At 34.7% G+C, this 16,143-nt stretch overlaps 1 protein-coding gene across 1 annotated transcript in view; it reads right to left on the reverse strand.

The window, feature by feature from the left end:
- Positions 1–16,143, reverse strand: part of ABCA13 (ATP binding cassette subfamily A member 13) — a 161,931-nt gene that overhangs the window by 43,200 nt on the left and 102,588 nt on the right. Inside the window, exons 43-51 of the mRNA XM_042839232.1 lie at positions 15,396–15,485; positions 14,130–14,202; positions 12,472–12,590; positions 12,026–12,113; positions 10,417–10,625; positions 9,587–9,608; positions 7,705–7,813; positions 3,346–3,400; positions 2,606–2,783 (exon numbers count right to left, since the gene is read on the reverse strand). Coding sequence (XP_042695166.1) covers positions 2,606–2,783; positions 3,346–3,400; positions 7,705–7,813; positions 9,587–9,608; positions 10,417–10,625; positions 12,026–12,113; positions 12,472–12,590; positions 14,130–14,202; positions 15,396–15,485 — 943 coding nt within the window. The remainder of the gene's footprint in view (positions 1–2,605; positions 2,784–3,345; positions 3,401–7,704; positions 7,814–9,586; positions 9,609–10,416; positions 10,626–12,025; positions 12,114–12,471; positions 12,591–14,129; positions 14,203–15,395; positions 15,486–16,143) is intronic.

A 16,143-nucleotide genomic window follows, 5' to 3' on the forward strand; every position in this document is an offset into this window, starting at 1 on the left:
TGTTGTGCTCTGTGTTAATCTCTTGTAGTTTCCATGGAAATAAAGAGAAGACATAGCTTTTGGAGAAGCCTACATAGCTTAGATTCTGAGATGAAACTGCATTAAAAGCAACTGATGATTATTCTAGCTAGATACTTGGTGTTGCACAATATCCTTAATTTAAAAAGAGACATTCATACTGAAACACAATGCAAATCAGTCCACACTGAAACCAGAGGGCATCATTTCTTTCTTGTTGGGAAGACAGACATTTTTAAAGGCAGGATAATTGAGCAATGTTTTCATCTTGTTCACAGTCTATTTTATGGCACCACCAGTGGCACACATAAATACTGTACAATACTACTCCACAGATTTGAGAGTCAGTTATTCTGGAGCCATTTAAGAAACATGTCATAGAAGTCACAAAGCATCTGAGACTAAAATATTTCAATTGATAAATATATTTGATTACTTTTTCTGGAAAAACACTTTTAATGTTCAATTATATTACAAAAATATTTCCTGTATTTTGCCTCTCTAGTGAAACAATCTTAACAAAACATTGCAATCTGTCATGTAATTTTTCAAGCACTTAAACTTCACCTATTTGTTGAACACTCTAATGAATACTACTCTTGTGCATAAATATATTAGGAACAAGCTAATGACAGCAGTTTCATAAATCAAACACCTCTGCAGGTCTAGTAAAGATTGTGCTACCAATAATGCAGGACAGAGTCTGAAATGCTTAAAATGTGTAGAGAGATTTCAGATTTGACAGTTCATACATTCAGGTGCTCAGTGTCCCTAGATGATCTGCAGCGCAATTAGCATTTAAAGTAGTGTGCATTCTTTCCCAGATCATGATTGATCATGCAGTACAATGCTGAATTTGTGAGAACATTCTGAAAGGAAAAGGTTGGCAGAAAATAACAAGGAGCTGACTTCGCTGCACAAGGAGAAACTGAATGATGAAGAAACAAGTTTTCAACCAAGCCTTCTTACCTGACATGGCAGAAAAGTGAATACAAAGTTTGACTGACCATGTAAATAACTTTTGGATAAATGTGCTCTTACTTCACGCTTGCTCAAGTGAGAAAACCCCGATTTCAAGCATGGATGGGTGAATCTCTAATGTTTCAGAATTATAAAAGTTTGAATGACAATGAAGAGCATTCTAAAAAATCTTTGTTCTTGAGAAGGCCAGTTCATGTTTGCGCTGCCTATGCTAAACCCCAGACCTTCCTTCCATGATCTTCTAGTGGGTTGAACAAACTGTAGCAGATTTCTATCCCTCCTCTAGAGGCATGAATCTTTGCATTACTTTTGAATAATCCAGATGATTCCAATTACTCATTATTGCCTCTGAAAAAACTCTCCTAAGTCAAAACATCTTCTCATTCAAAGTTTTCTTCTAAAAACATTTACTAAATGAGCAATAAACATGCAGCACCTGAGTTCTCTAGAAGCAGGAGTTTTCACATAAGTAGATGTCTTAATCCCAAATCCCTTCCCAACACTCAGCTGGTACTATAGCAAGGCTTTATTACAGATGAACTATGAAACAGCCTTTTAGTGGTGTATATATACACATACACACACACACATATATACATACAAATGGAGAATATTTTTCTTTTGTTTTTTAAAGAGCCATTTTCAAAAACAGATATTTGAAGAACATTTGTGGAAACTGTGCTCAAAGGGAAACCAGAGGACTTTCATTATATAGTTGAAGTCAGTGACTAGGACCTACAAGTTCATTAGTTCTATTTCACCACCTTTGTTCATTGGTCTGAAAAATCTTAAAGAACGTACATAAAAACTCCTACTTTATTTAACTTTGTTGGCATTAATCTGATTATTAATGTTAATCAGATATTAGTAGCATTTCTATCTTTACATTTGGTTAGGTGGGTAAACTTTGTATTTTAAAAGAGAATATTTTGAGTTTTTCCTGTTTGTTAATAATCCACATACAAACAACACTGTGTCTAATGTAAAAAAAAAAAAAAGATAGAAAATACTTTGAGAAAAATAAATTTACAGGACAAAGAATTGTCCATTTCTGCTCTAGACCACTCTGTGAAAGTGAATTCATTTATAAGACCTTCTACTGTCTATCCTGCAAGAAACAGAAGATATCAGGAGGGAATACTGCTCTTATTATCTGCCAACATACAACATAATTAAGCCTTTAATGTGGCTGGCTATTATTTCCAGGCTTCTCCCATATTCTGAAGGTTTTTGCCAGTGGCAACTCAAAGCACTGAAAGTAGAATAACTCCTGCCATGAACCGCTGTGTGGAAGATACTCTCTGTCTGGGTTGATTAGCTTGTATCCATTTATTTGTGAAACAGTACAGGTGCCTAAAGCTAGCATACACTTCAGGTCCTTACAATTCCTCTTTGGAAAATGAATAACGCAATCTCTGGTTTACAGAATTTTATCTCAGTACTGAAGTAGCATCAGTGTCACAATATTAAACATGATAGCCAAAAGTTGTTGCTCTACACAATTCAAATTGTTTTCATGTATCTTATGGACATAATTTTGCTCATTTATATCAAACTAATTAAAAATTTACAGCGAAGCACATGCCTCCCCCTACAGGATACATACCATATCACAGCAGAAATTAGCAAGCCAGTATGTTTTGTAACCCAGGCCGGTGATATGTTGCAAGCGTTTTGTACCAGATACTCTGTCTTTCACTATGGCACTGCCAATAGATGCGGTGAGGATGGAGAAACCCAGCATGATACAGAGTGCTACCCCACACTGACGAATATTTTCCATTCTAGGATACAAAACACAATGGTTTGATGAAAATACAGTGCAAAAAAAACCATCATTTTCAAATCCAACTCTACCAAAACAACACTTCACATTAGAACCTTAATCCTGTTTGCAAAGACCACGTTTCTACATTGTCAACATCTCATTAAAGAACAGGCTCAGTTACACACAGGCTGAGTTACAAAACTATACATGAGTCACAGAACACAGCCTGTGTTTAAATGTTTCAGTAATAAAGTGGAGCTTTTGCAAATATTTCAACCTTTACAGAGCATTAAAATTAGGAACAATAGTTTACTTAACCTGTCTGAGAATGTCAGAATACACTCAAAACTGCAGTCAGGGTAAATACAATATTTTTCTCTAGAAAGCAATGCACCCTTATTTGATGCAAACAGTGGACAACGTATAAATAGAAAACTAGAGAAAATGCTTGACTCAGTAGAACTGAGTTGAATCCATCAGGTTATACCTATTTCATGCAACAAATAAGCTTATTAAATTAACAGCTTCAGTTCTGTATTCATTGCAGCAGTTATGTATTTTTTTAAGAGTTTGCTCACATTTTGTCCTCATCCAGCAAGGCTCCTCCGTATGGTTGACTGTAGAGTGTGATCCCTGAAAGAAGAAAAATTATGAAAAATAAATGCTTCATGAAGACTAAGTTCTAGAGTATACAGCATTTGGAAATTCACAACAGTTCATTTCCTTTTCAATTTCCAGCGATACAAGCAGTTCTGAAACAATTCAGGCGAAGCATCAAAGTAGAAACAAAACTTACGAAAACCTGTATTGAAAGAAAAAGAAAGAAGCAAAACAGGATGAAATGAGGAACGGGACAAAGAACTGAAAGAAAGTGAACTGCAGCCATCACACTTTGACTAAGGTGGTTGATCGTGCATTTAAACTCTTACCTTGCAAAATCTTCACTGTCCTTAGAAGAAAGGTGGCTTCAAAGCAGCAAAATGTACTTGCTACATTTTCTGCTACCTCTCTTTGATTATCATGGTGAACTGAACAGATTCTGGACCTGCAACTTACAATTTCACTGTCTGGAACCAGGATTCAGTTCTGCATTACCTCTCCTTTATTTACAAATTACAAAAATACAAAGACATATTTTGCAAGTATCCTTTTCTTACGCTTTACTCGATAACAGTGGGAATTTTCATCTCTCTGTGATTCTAAACTGTTTAAAACACAAAATTGAGCTTATAAATTAAATTGAAGATTTGCTGTATGTAATCCAGAAAAGACATCAACATAATTATGACTGACGTAAAACTTAGTTGCTCTCCCTCACTAATCCTTGTTCTATTTTCTGATAAACTGTCACCTGAATATTTAGGACAGCTGTAAAATCTTACTACAATCTATTTGCTTCTCTTTTATTCCTTTTGCTGTAAAAATGATAATTTTCAATATAAGAACATTAAAATAAATTGTCTCAAAATATTGTGAAATTTATTTTTTTTTCTATTCCCCAGCTTAACCAAAATATCATTTCTAAAGCAAAAGAGTAGAACGTCTAAAACATTTTTACTAAAGAAAAATAAACTGAACTAATGCTGGAAACTAACCAGGCTCTTGACAAAAAGAGTTAAAATGTTACATTCTTAAATAATATCAAACAGCTCTCTTTTCAGTTGTATTTCAGATTCATAAACTAAAATATTAGTTTCTATTTGATTGTACATCTCTTGTCTGTGCCATAATGAGTAATGTTGGAAGAGGTTGGGGGAAATTTTTACTAGTTTTGAGCTGAATCAGTGTCTTGAACACTGGCCTCATCTACCTTATTCCCATCATTAGCAAGAGATCACTGTTTGCACCTATAAGGGACTCTTTTCTCTATGAAATCTCATTATAAGAGATGAATGAAAAGGCTAAATACTTAATTAACAACAGAAAGAGCTCAATCACCAAACTGTCAAACCAAATACTGTATCCCATTGAGTAATATCCAGAGTCTGGATCTAATAAATAAACATTAGTACTAGTTGCTTTTCTGCACTCTGAACTGCAGAAGTAGGTTCAACAGTGTCATGTTTTGCTGTAGGATCTGTACTGCAAATGAGACTGCTGTACTATAAATAAAACCAGAAATTCTTAAAAAATATTGGATGAAGATGTCTTCAAAATAAATTTGGCATGTTCTCAATTATAAAAAAAGAAATCTATCCTAACATAACTATAATATCTTTGGCAAGGAAATAAATGAGTGGTTGTCTCAGATGAAATCTATGCATTGCCACTTATTTGAATACACTTTGTCATATTTTGTTAGCATCAAGTTGTATAAATATAAAGGTTGTCTCAATTTCAGTAATAGGTGCAATCTGATTAAGTACATAAATGCTTTTATTTTTTGCCCCATTAACTTTTCATTCCTCATTTTAAAGACAACATAGTTAAAAGATCACTAAGATACTGTGATGTTTAAATCACATAGAATGATGATTAATTCACATATGTAACTACTGCAAGATGAAGAGTTTTCAGATACAAGTAAAAGCTGTGCAATTAGGCCCAAATGGCCTCAAAATCAGGCTAACACAGTTTTGATTCACTGCTAATAAATGAAGGTGCTAAATGTAGACGTCTTTCATGTCTTTTACCTGTTCAAAATTTTAGTTTGTTTTATACCACTGATTTCTTAATTAATAGCTGCTATTTGTTGTGATGTAAAACCTGACAGAGATATAGAAAACTGCTTTTTCCACTGGATACAAGCACTGGGTGAAATTCCATTTGTATAAAGGAAAAGCCACATGGTAGAAAAGAGTTTCATTACCAGAAAGTTTTTCTAGGCTTTCTCAATGGCTGAAGTATGCATATTAAAAGAATGTCAAGGATGTTCAAGGTTGTTTCAGTATCATAGCAGTTTCTGCTCCCTGCATGCATTGTAATGACCTATCCTACTGAAGTCATTTTTGCAGCAAAGCAAGAAATCTTTTGTTGAAAGAAGTAAAGACTGTGTCCTCAAACTCTCTTTTCAAGGATCAAATAATTTTTATGTCGCTTACAAGTAAGCACTGGCTCTGTTGACAGGAAGAAGCTACTCTATGAAAAAATATGTCATCAGTGCAAGTCAGTATTATACAGCTGCACATCTGCAGCATCCTAACAAGTTCCTTCAGAGTAGTTTTTAATAAACTTTAATCTCCACAAACAGATACAAAAGTAAGGGTACTTATATGTTTAAGTTACCAAATGCGATGTGTACTGCTACAGAAAACAAATCAGTTTCAACAGTATTTATAAAGTGCAGGATAACTTGATTAAAAATTATTTTTCATTAAAAGTTCTCATTAAAATACTTTATTTCACCTAAACCTAAACTTTCTTCAGAAATATATTGGCCTTTTTTTTATTTTCCTCATAATCCATTTAGAAAAAAATAAAACTCCAGCCATCCTTAAAGCTAACTTTTTTTTTCACCTGCCATTTTGAAAACATTTCCTAATGAATTTCTATTTTATACCACCCAAGATCCCCTTTCCTTTTCACTAATTTTCCTCTTCTTTCTTTATTACAAATATGAAGTCACAAAGAATCAAACCAATACAGAAATCTTCCCCTCTTTTCTCCTCCACTTAAAAAGGACAGAAACCCAGCTTGAAAGTCTCCAAATTGAACTTAAAAAATAAAATTCCTTTATTTTCATATGAAAAGTGAAATACACACATCAACATGAATGCCAGATATGAAAAATAATACTGCCTCCTCGAGGAAAAGTCAGTAAGAAAGAAAAGAAAGATGCTTTAGGAATATTAGAAAAAAGCAATGGAAGCTCTGAGCATCATTTCAGATTTGTACACTTAAAAAGTGTTCATAAGCTATTTTTCAAATTAATTCCTCGTTAGCAGAACCTCTGCTAATGAAAGGAACCAGAATGAACAACATTTAGTCTGAACTAACAAACTCAGATTTCAACGTACTAAGAATTCACTACGTTACACTACAGTGTGAATTCAGTAGATGCACTGGGTTTACTTTAAGTATTCACTTAATAAAATTAAATTAATAAATAAGTTATAAATTCATGTTCTTGCACATTAAACATTCTGTTTAAGCAAGCCCTATTTTCCCAGAGAATAAGCATCCCTATTATAGCAAGCCAATTTACACTTAGTCCATAGGAATATCCTTAAAAAATGTGTATGGATGAGACAGTACAATTCAAATGTTACCTCCTTGCACACAACATTCTTCACACAGATAAACATGCTATTTCATTTCCAAAATATCCTATGAAGCCTGTCACTCTGGAATCTGACTTGATACCATGTCAATCCTTCATACTGAAACTTATTTTATTTAAAAATTATTTTTTCAAAAGATATTGTCAACTGGCCTGGTTCAGCCTGGTTCTATGAATAACAGGTTAGGGAGACCCATGGACCCAAGCAGCAGGAGATGAGGAAGGGAGAAAAAGATAAAAGGTAGAGAGATGTGCCTAAAAACAAAACAGTGGCAGTGAGCTAACAGAGGAAAATAATTTACTATATATACGACAGTGGAATGTGAGATAACACCATGTAATACAATAAAGGTGAAATTGAAGCTAATAAATAAAATGAGAGAGAGATTGTTCAAAAGGCCTTACTCTAATGCTGAAGGCGAGAAAGCTAAGGAGCACACACCACAGAAATGAGTGGAAAAAGAAGGGGTAGCCTCATGACCCCCAAACAATTTTGTCTTTCCCTTTGAATGGAAAACAGAGACAGTACAGTGAAGTCTTCTGGGATCCGTAGTTGGCTCTTTCTGAGAACCAGGTACCTTGAATTATTGACAATCCATGGAAATGCAGCATTAACTCTTCAACTGCCAATATACTACATGATGTTATGATGTGGAATACTGATAACAAAAATCATAAAACCATAACAGATATTAACAGACAATTGAAGAAATATTACCATACTGTCTCCAATCCACAGCTGGGGGCAAATTCAGCCACAGAATGAAGTTATTGAGTTCATTTAGGTAGGATGGCAGTGAATGGAAACCTTTTTGGTTATACCACACCTGAAAGAGAGAATGGAAATTGTGAATCAAAAATCAAAAGAGTCTGAACACTGATCTGAAAACACCCGTAATTTAAAGAATTGCATGAAGATATTGAAGATGAATTCTCCTTTTAATGCATTTATTTACAGAAGAAGATGGCCTAGGCAGAACAGAATTGCTTTATTTGTACCGGTCTTTCAACACAATGCAGCAGGTTGTTTACTACTGTTGAAATTGCAAACAGAATAATTAACTGAGATTCTCTGGTTTAATGAAACACTTTTTTACTTCACAAACGTTTGGTTGAGCAAATAATACAGGATTGCAATGTAAAAGCAATATATTCCAATTTAAACAAAAACAGAAAAGATGAAGAGAAATAGTGTTGTAAGTGAAGCATGTTAATTATTGACATTCCAAAAAGACTTATCAAAGTAACACCTGCGATTTGAGTCTGAGGACCATAGGGAAGCATTTTTGATGTAACATACACTTTATCTTTAAATCAGACAGAACTGACCCAACTTGATTAATATACTCAAAATGCATATTCTCCTAGGATTCCATGTGCAAGAATCAATGCCGATAGGCTAATTATGTCCCAAAACTGAGTACGTGGAGGTCTAAATTTTCCTTTTCCTTTGGAAATCAATTTCATTTCTATGCCTCCTTAACTGTTAATCAAAGTGCCTTTAATCCTACATTATCCATACCAAAAACTAGATCAGAGAAAACAAAGCATGTTTGTTCTCAGTTTTGGAAGCACATTTAAAATCATCTTCAATTACTGTCCATTCCTCACTGGATATCAAGCTTTCATCTCCCTTTTTTTTTATGCAGTTGACAAACTCTTATCCTTTTTCTATTTGCTATCAATTATTTGCTAATATGCATTTTGTTCATCTCAGGTTGTCACTTGGCGGTTCTCACTTTGTCTCTGGACTATGAGTTGTATGTCAAAGTGCATGTTTTTTAATGTAGGTCTCTCTTGCCTTAACTTCACCTTCCAAGATTTCATTTTTCCTAAACCTGTTCTGAAATTACAGTTATGTCTTGGAAACTTCCATGAATAATACTTTTTCATTACTCAAGATGCTGTTTTTATCTAGTCCTCTTCCACATATATCTGCCTTTTTTATTTTAATTTTTTCTTTCCCCCAAATTAGTTGCAGATAATAGTGTATTTTTCCCTTCTAGAATCCATCACAATCCTTACCTGGACACTAGGATCCAGACTTTGGCTTTTCTGCCATGTTCTTCTCCATGCTTCCTAGTGCAGGCTATCTACCCTTCAGTTCTATTTCTCTCTCCTAATAGTTCTTTCCTTCTGAATTAATTTTCCTTACTATCTACTTGCTTGGATCTCCCCTCTGTATTCAGCTATGAGGCAAGGTCTGAAACGCTCAAGTCCTCCCATTTAGTTCCCTCCCTACCCTATACCATGCTGTCAAACTGTAACAGGTCCAGCAATGCTTCACTTGTGGTCCAGGCATGTTCAGTACCTGAACCAGAAAGTAGTCACCAATGGACTCTAGGAGTCTCCTAGACTGTTTGCAGGTCACCATGTTATTTTTCCATGTTATCTCTGAACACATACACATTCGCTGTTGGTAAAAATTATTTCAGAATTTGAATAGGTATTTTTAATTTGAACAGGAAAAATAAGTTGACTAATGGAATGGGGAATAACAGAAAGATTCCAAAGTTTTCTAAAATGAAAAGAAACAAACAGTAAGTCTCTTCAAATGCAAATTTCTCATTTTATTTCATATGAAGCTATGTAAATGGTACATTCACTGTCTCATGAACAAGCCTGAAAGGTCAAAGTAAAAGTCTGGCCATTAATTATTGAAAGGTTAATTCAATAATTTGACACTGTATCACTTGAAAGCCACTTCCAGGAGGTATTTTAGATAACACAGTGCCCTTTATAAATCCACTCCAATATTTTCTTTGGCTTTGAAATATGAAGCTTACTCACAAACATAGAATTGTAATTTATTCTTTTGTCAATACCAGGTGGAGCTTTATGCATAAGACATTGAATGAATGAATGAATGAATGAATGAATAAATAAATAAATAAATAAATAAAGGAGCCTGACAAAAACCACAGTGCTTGTATGTCAAAACAGTAGTTTTAAAGCTATGAAGATACAGAGGATGAAAACAGCAGTCAGAAGAACACATCTTACTTCAAATTACTAAGTAAGGATTTATGGAACTGGAGTTCATAGGTATAAGAAATCTGGAGGTAAAAGAGATTACAAATGACCTAAATGAAAATATTTATAAGGCAGAGTGTTTATATTTAATATTTTCAAACAAAAGTACAATGAAAGGGCATTGCAGTCACTACATACTGTTTTAACTGCACTTTGTAGCAAAAGGGAATTTGAGATAGAGCTTAACTACGCTTTTGTTTTTCTTCTTCATTTGTAAGAGAAAATTGCATCTAGTGGCAAGACCAAAACATTTTCAAGACAAAGATCTTTCTCTCATACTCCAATTTGGAATCCAGAAAGTTAAGTTTCACAGCTTCCTCTAATAAGAAATCTTCTCCTTGCATAAAAAGAGGTTACTAAGATTCTTCGAAACTGTTCTCCTCCTTACTGGTCTTACATTAGAGTGGTCCTCAAAAGAACGTCGCAAAACATTCCCAAGAGGAAAAAAAATATTTTGTTCTGAAAATTCCCCATTGGCCTCTGGATCCCAATCCAAGTTACATCTTTCCAGTGTATACAAGAAGTCCTCCAGAAAAAGCTCCTGACTTCAACTGCGTTTAGAAAGATCTTTCTGTTCCGGGCTCTCAAGGGTAGCTCTCTGCAGAACTGCAAGACAGTACAGTCCACTGTCAGAGGATACCCAGATTTCGCAGCTCAACCAATTTCATCAAGGTGCAAGTTCCTCTGGGATAAAAATGGGAAGTTGCAGGGTAGTTATGCAAAATTAATTTCCACTTGTTATGTAGAAGTAACTACTCCCAGAACCTAAATCTTTATTTTTATAAAACAAAGAGTGGGAGTGGAAAAAAAATGTGAAAGAAAAAAGAGAGAAAAACGTAGCAAAGAAAAAATATATTTATTGCAAAAATGGTACAAGATCAATAAAAAATTTCTGAGACATTCAGTTGATACTTTCTTCCCCAATTCAGGCACTGTCTCGCTCCAATTTATAGGAGGGAGAGGATATTTTAATATATGCATATCCAGATGGAGAGATTAAGACATAATGGATCAAAAGGTAGCACGACCAATTTATTACAAATCCTAGTTGTTTAGGGATATGGGGAAGGGAAGATGGGCAATAGAAAAGATAGAAAATAAAAGCAATGAGTCCTTATAGGAAGCAAGAGAGAGACAGTCACCACCAGAATTCCAGCACTGCTTATAGTTTAGATTTTGATTGTCAGTAGTGTTTGAGGTTGTTGTTTAGTTGAGGATGATGACAACGACTGTACCAAGTTATAAATAAGTCCACAGTGGTTGAGTCAGCTTTCTTTGGAGTGACAGCTCAAATCCAAAATCATTGAGTCAGCTCTCTCTGGAGTGGCAGCTTCTGGCTTTGGGTCAGCAGAAACTCCTTTGTTCCCAACTTCCAGGTCTTGCCAGCAGATGAGAGGGAGCAGGGAGGGCCTACGTGCATCCTGTTTTTCACAGGATACGATGATATCATTCCCCAGTCTCCCATGCCAAACTGGAGTTATTTGGTCATAGGCCAGAGCTTCTGCTAGTAAGTTCTTCTGAACACTCTGTTCAGAATGCAGTTTCAAAGAAATGCTTTCAAATGTAAAGTTGTCCACAGAGTGATGTTGACTGCCACACAGCAACACCCACCACTTGCCTCCTGAATAAGACAGAGCCTTATTGCAAGAAATGCCTTGGAAAGCAAGCTTTAAGCCAAAAATAAAGAAAGGTTCAGACAGACATTGACTTTACAGAGTACAAATGAATATAAAATGATATTTGCACTTGCTACCTAAAAAAATAGTTTTAAAGATGAGCTCAGTTAGACTCTGAAATAGGTTCATGGGATAAACAACAGAAGGCTTATCATTTGACTCATTTAAAACCACTTTTCAGAACATGGGAAATTTTCAAGAATTACAGACAGAGACCAATTTATAAATACAAGAATTTTATATAATGATTTATTATTTGCCAAGTGCAGTGAAGTCTGGACCCTAAAGAAGCAAGAAATGAATATCTGTGTGCACATGTGCAATCCTTACCTTAACCAGAGGCTTATATTTCATATTACTCCATTTTTGTTCTTGATATTCAGAAGCTTTCTTCCCACCAAAAGACCAACCACCATATCTGGTAACAGACAAAAAGGTGATAGAAAGTTACCTAGCTTAAACTCCATCTTCCTTAGCAGTCATTTTTTGCAATGATAAAGTGGTAATATTTAAATTAGCACATTATTTTTCAACTGAAATTACTGTGTGGAAAGAGCCAGTGACAACTGCTGGAGGAATCTCGGAGAAACTGCTATACAGGGAGTTCCATGTCACCTTTATACAAGGCTATTCACCTTAACAAAAAACAATAGATAAAGACAACTGCCCCCTTAAACAGTCCTGTGCTTTGGATCAGAAAGAATTACTATTGTTTGTTTGTTTGTTTTTTTAATACACAAAGGATAAACTGCTTTGTCATTTTAGAATTAGGTTACCTTTCTTTGTTGGAAGGCCTCACTAAATATTCTTCCACAATCAACCCTGAGAGATTGTATAAAATATGTCCTCTCTTATTTTTCACATAGGGAACAGAGGTATTGAAACTTGGACACATCTGGAAAACAGTATACAGAAAATAACTCAAATGGCCTTTAAAAAATCATTTAAAAATCAGCATCACTAAATTTAGCCTTTTTTTTTCCAAATTTGTACACTGTTTTTGCAGCATTGCTTGTCAACTGAGTTTAACTTTTTTTAGCTTCAATAACTTTTGAATAAATTATGTATGGTTTCATTTTTATAAAGCATCTCAAATAATTGTAACTGTCACCTACATACGAGTACCACCTTTGATTTCCCTTGCAACCCTGTCAGTTTTGTTTTGAAAACATCAAAACTTAAATATAAATTTAGACAGGATTACAGCAATGAAAAAGACAACAAGACTTCTATTCACTTTTGTGCCTGAAAATAAACACAAAAGGCACAAATAGAATATAGGATGAAAACAAAAATTCTGATTCATGCACTGAGGGATAGTAGTGGGGGAAAAAAGGAAGGTGTTTTCTAGCAATTCAATTGGATATTCTCACAGTTATTATGATGTGATACTTGAGAAACCTCATAAAGTATATAATACATAAAATCTGAAAATTTGCCATGCTTATTTGACATCTTGACCCTACATGGTTATAAATCAGTACCAGATATTCTAGCTTTCCATAGCTCCAGGTAAAATTTCTGCCTCCACTGACAAATTACCTTTGAAGTTCCAGTTAGTGGGTCTCTCCCTGACACGGAGTCCCCACCTTTTTATTTAAGCTTGTTTTATTCTCAGTATCGTTCTACAGTATTAGAGGAAAAGGTGCTCCTTGCCCTGTAAAGTCAAAAATTAGTTCCCCCTTCCAATTTCCCTAAAATTTCAGATGCAACTCTCTCTCCAATAAATTTATCTCCTTCATAAGGATGTAAATAATTGATGAAATGGTCCCATCAAGGCAAATAACTTAGTGCATACACAGTTTCACATCCCAGTTTATTTCTCAGTATCAGAACAATTCAACTGAAAAAATCACTAGAGAAAAAGATTAGAAATTCATTAACTTTTCCAAAATTCTTCCCTGAAAAGCTATTTTATTTTCACATATACAGTTCAAAACAAAAATAAACTCTAACAATTAAATGCTAGTCAATCACAGATTCCCTGGTAGAGTCTAACAGCTAGAAAAATCTGCCCTTTCCATTTTAGAGCAGGTAGTTTTTCAGGGAATCAAGTGTAATGTTTTAACTTTATTCTGCATGACTGTTTTGTAAGCAAAGTCTTATATCATGTTTGAAGCCAAGCTGCATCTGCTGAGAAGAGTTCACCTATCTTTGATTCCTGCTATTTCAATCTACAGACATTTCTACTATACACAAATACACGCACTTAGATACGTAACAAAATTGTGCAGGCTTTTTCTCTGAATACCTCAGAATACATAAGCCAATTACTAGATGAGATAAAGCAATATCTGATCAGGAAAAAAAAGGTCGGCGTTCTAAGATTTTACCTCCTCAGCTATTCCCCTGCCCCTTCAAAAAGAATAGTTCAGGTATTGCATATAACACACAAAATTTTTTTACATAAATACATACACAGAGATATACATACCTCCTTTTCAGACATGCATCCACATGAATTCAGGAGTGAATCTGATTCCACCTGCCAGCATGAATTATTTTTTCTAATGGGAATAAACATAATTATATAAACAACCATCAAGAGAAAGTAATATATTATAGAAGAAACTCGGAAATAACTAAATCTAGTATCTTGCGAACCTTCCTAGTGTTTTACCATAGCAGCAGCTGAATATCAGGTTTTGTTTATTTGAGTTTAAAGGGGATTCACAACAAATATTTATGTCAGTAAAGCAACAAAGAATTTGCATGCTTTGTGTTTGCATCAGTAAGGTAAGTAAAAATAGTTACTGTCTAAAGTTAGGAATGCAGAACATCTGGAACTCTTCCTAACAGACACCATAATAATTATTGTCTAACCCACATTCACACAAGTCAAGAGACTTATTCAAAATCCTCCTGAAATTAATGAGAAATCTGTCACTGATATCTAAGGGATTTGAATCAGACCTTTAACAAGTAAGCCTGTTTACACATATTCTATCTGGATACTAGCTCCTTAGTCAAAGCAGATTTAACAGCATCACATTCAGAGGGCTGGAGCACAATGAAGAAAGACTGAGAGAGATGGACCTCCAAGCTGAGATTATTGTTGAAGAAAAGGCTCCAGGAATACCTCATCAACCTTCTAGTACTGAGGAAGCTAACAACAAAGATGACATTTTACACAGTCTGAGTGACAGAACAAGGGGTAATGGCTTTAAACTATAAGAGCAGAGATTTAGGTTAGATGCTAGGAAATTCTTTACTCAGAGTGTAGCGAGGCACTGGCACAGGCTGCCCAGAGAAGCTGTGGGTACCCCATCCCTGGAGGGGATGGGCCAGATTGGTTGGGACCCTGGGCAGCCTGAGCTGGCGGGTGGCAGCCCTGCCCATGGCAGGGAGTTGGAACTAGATGACCTTTAAGGTCCATTCCAAGCTACACTATTCTATGACTGCTGAGAGAAGGCTGAGACAGTTCACACTAAAAAGAAAAAAATACTAAATTCACTGCTTCTTTACATCTTTTGTTTTTATCTATGCTTCTATTTTCTCTTTTGTTTAGCTATATGCAATCAGCAAATTTTTTCTGAGATCCCACATAAGGCTAATTAATTTTTTCTGTTAAAATTTCAAAGAAAATATAATTATGCTAGATTTATTGATTTCCTCACTACTATCTGCATCTCCATTTCAAGTTAGCAGCAAGTGTTAAATCAATATAGAACATGTTACAGTAGTTACATTATTCAATTACCCTTGTTTTGAATGCATGCATGTGAAGTCCCAGTCAAAGAAATATCTCAGTAGAATCTCAGAAAGGTTTCCTAGATTATCATCTCCAGAGCTGTTCAAAGTGGACCAAATGGTAAAGGGGTGGATTGAGGAAAGAAACACAAACGTTAATTTGTCTACTTCTAGTAACTGTCAGCTTCACAGTTCTACATGTTTTCTACAAAATGAAAGAACTAACAAATCTCTGCATAAGAAACATACAAAACAAGAAATTTCAAAACCTACATCTGAACTTGTAAAGAAAATTCAATGCAATTACCCCTAAACAAATCTAAACTTCTCCCCACAAGCATTCTTCTCATTACAGACATGTTATAAGTGTTTTGTGTTTCATCTATAAATTCAACATCATCATATTATCTTATTAATATATCTGGATATTTGTCCAATAGATAAAACTCTGTCTGATTTACAGGTAATACAGAGTAAGTCTACTATAAGCTATAGATATTGTAGAGAAATAATACTTTAGATGGCTTCAAAGCTAAAAATACAAAAACTAGAGGTTCAGCTAGAAGGGCACAAACTTCCTTAGTACTGTGTGGTACTGTCTAACCTGAGAACTTTTTCAGAAAAATACTGATCTAATCAATTAAGTACGCTGAAGCATGCAAAGACTTTTTAAAATGCACTTAAACATTTACATATATGCAGTGTGTATTGAACGCAAACTATTCCAAAGTTTGTGTCTTTCCTCCAGCAAATACTTC

The sequence above is a fragment of the Centrocercus urophasianus genome, unplaced genomic scaffold, assembly GCF_019232065.1.
Source record: "Centrocercus urophasianus isolate 14NV4802_14NV808 unplaced genomic scaffold, USGS_Curo_1.0 seq_11, whole genome shotgun sequence".
Classification (NCBI taxonomy): domain Eukaryota; kingdom Metazoa; phylum Chordata; class Aves; order Galliformes; family Phasianidae; genus Centrocercus; species Centrocercus urophasianus.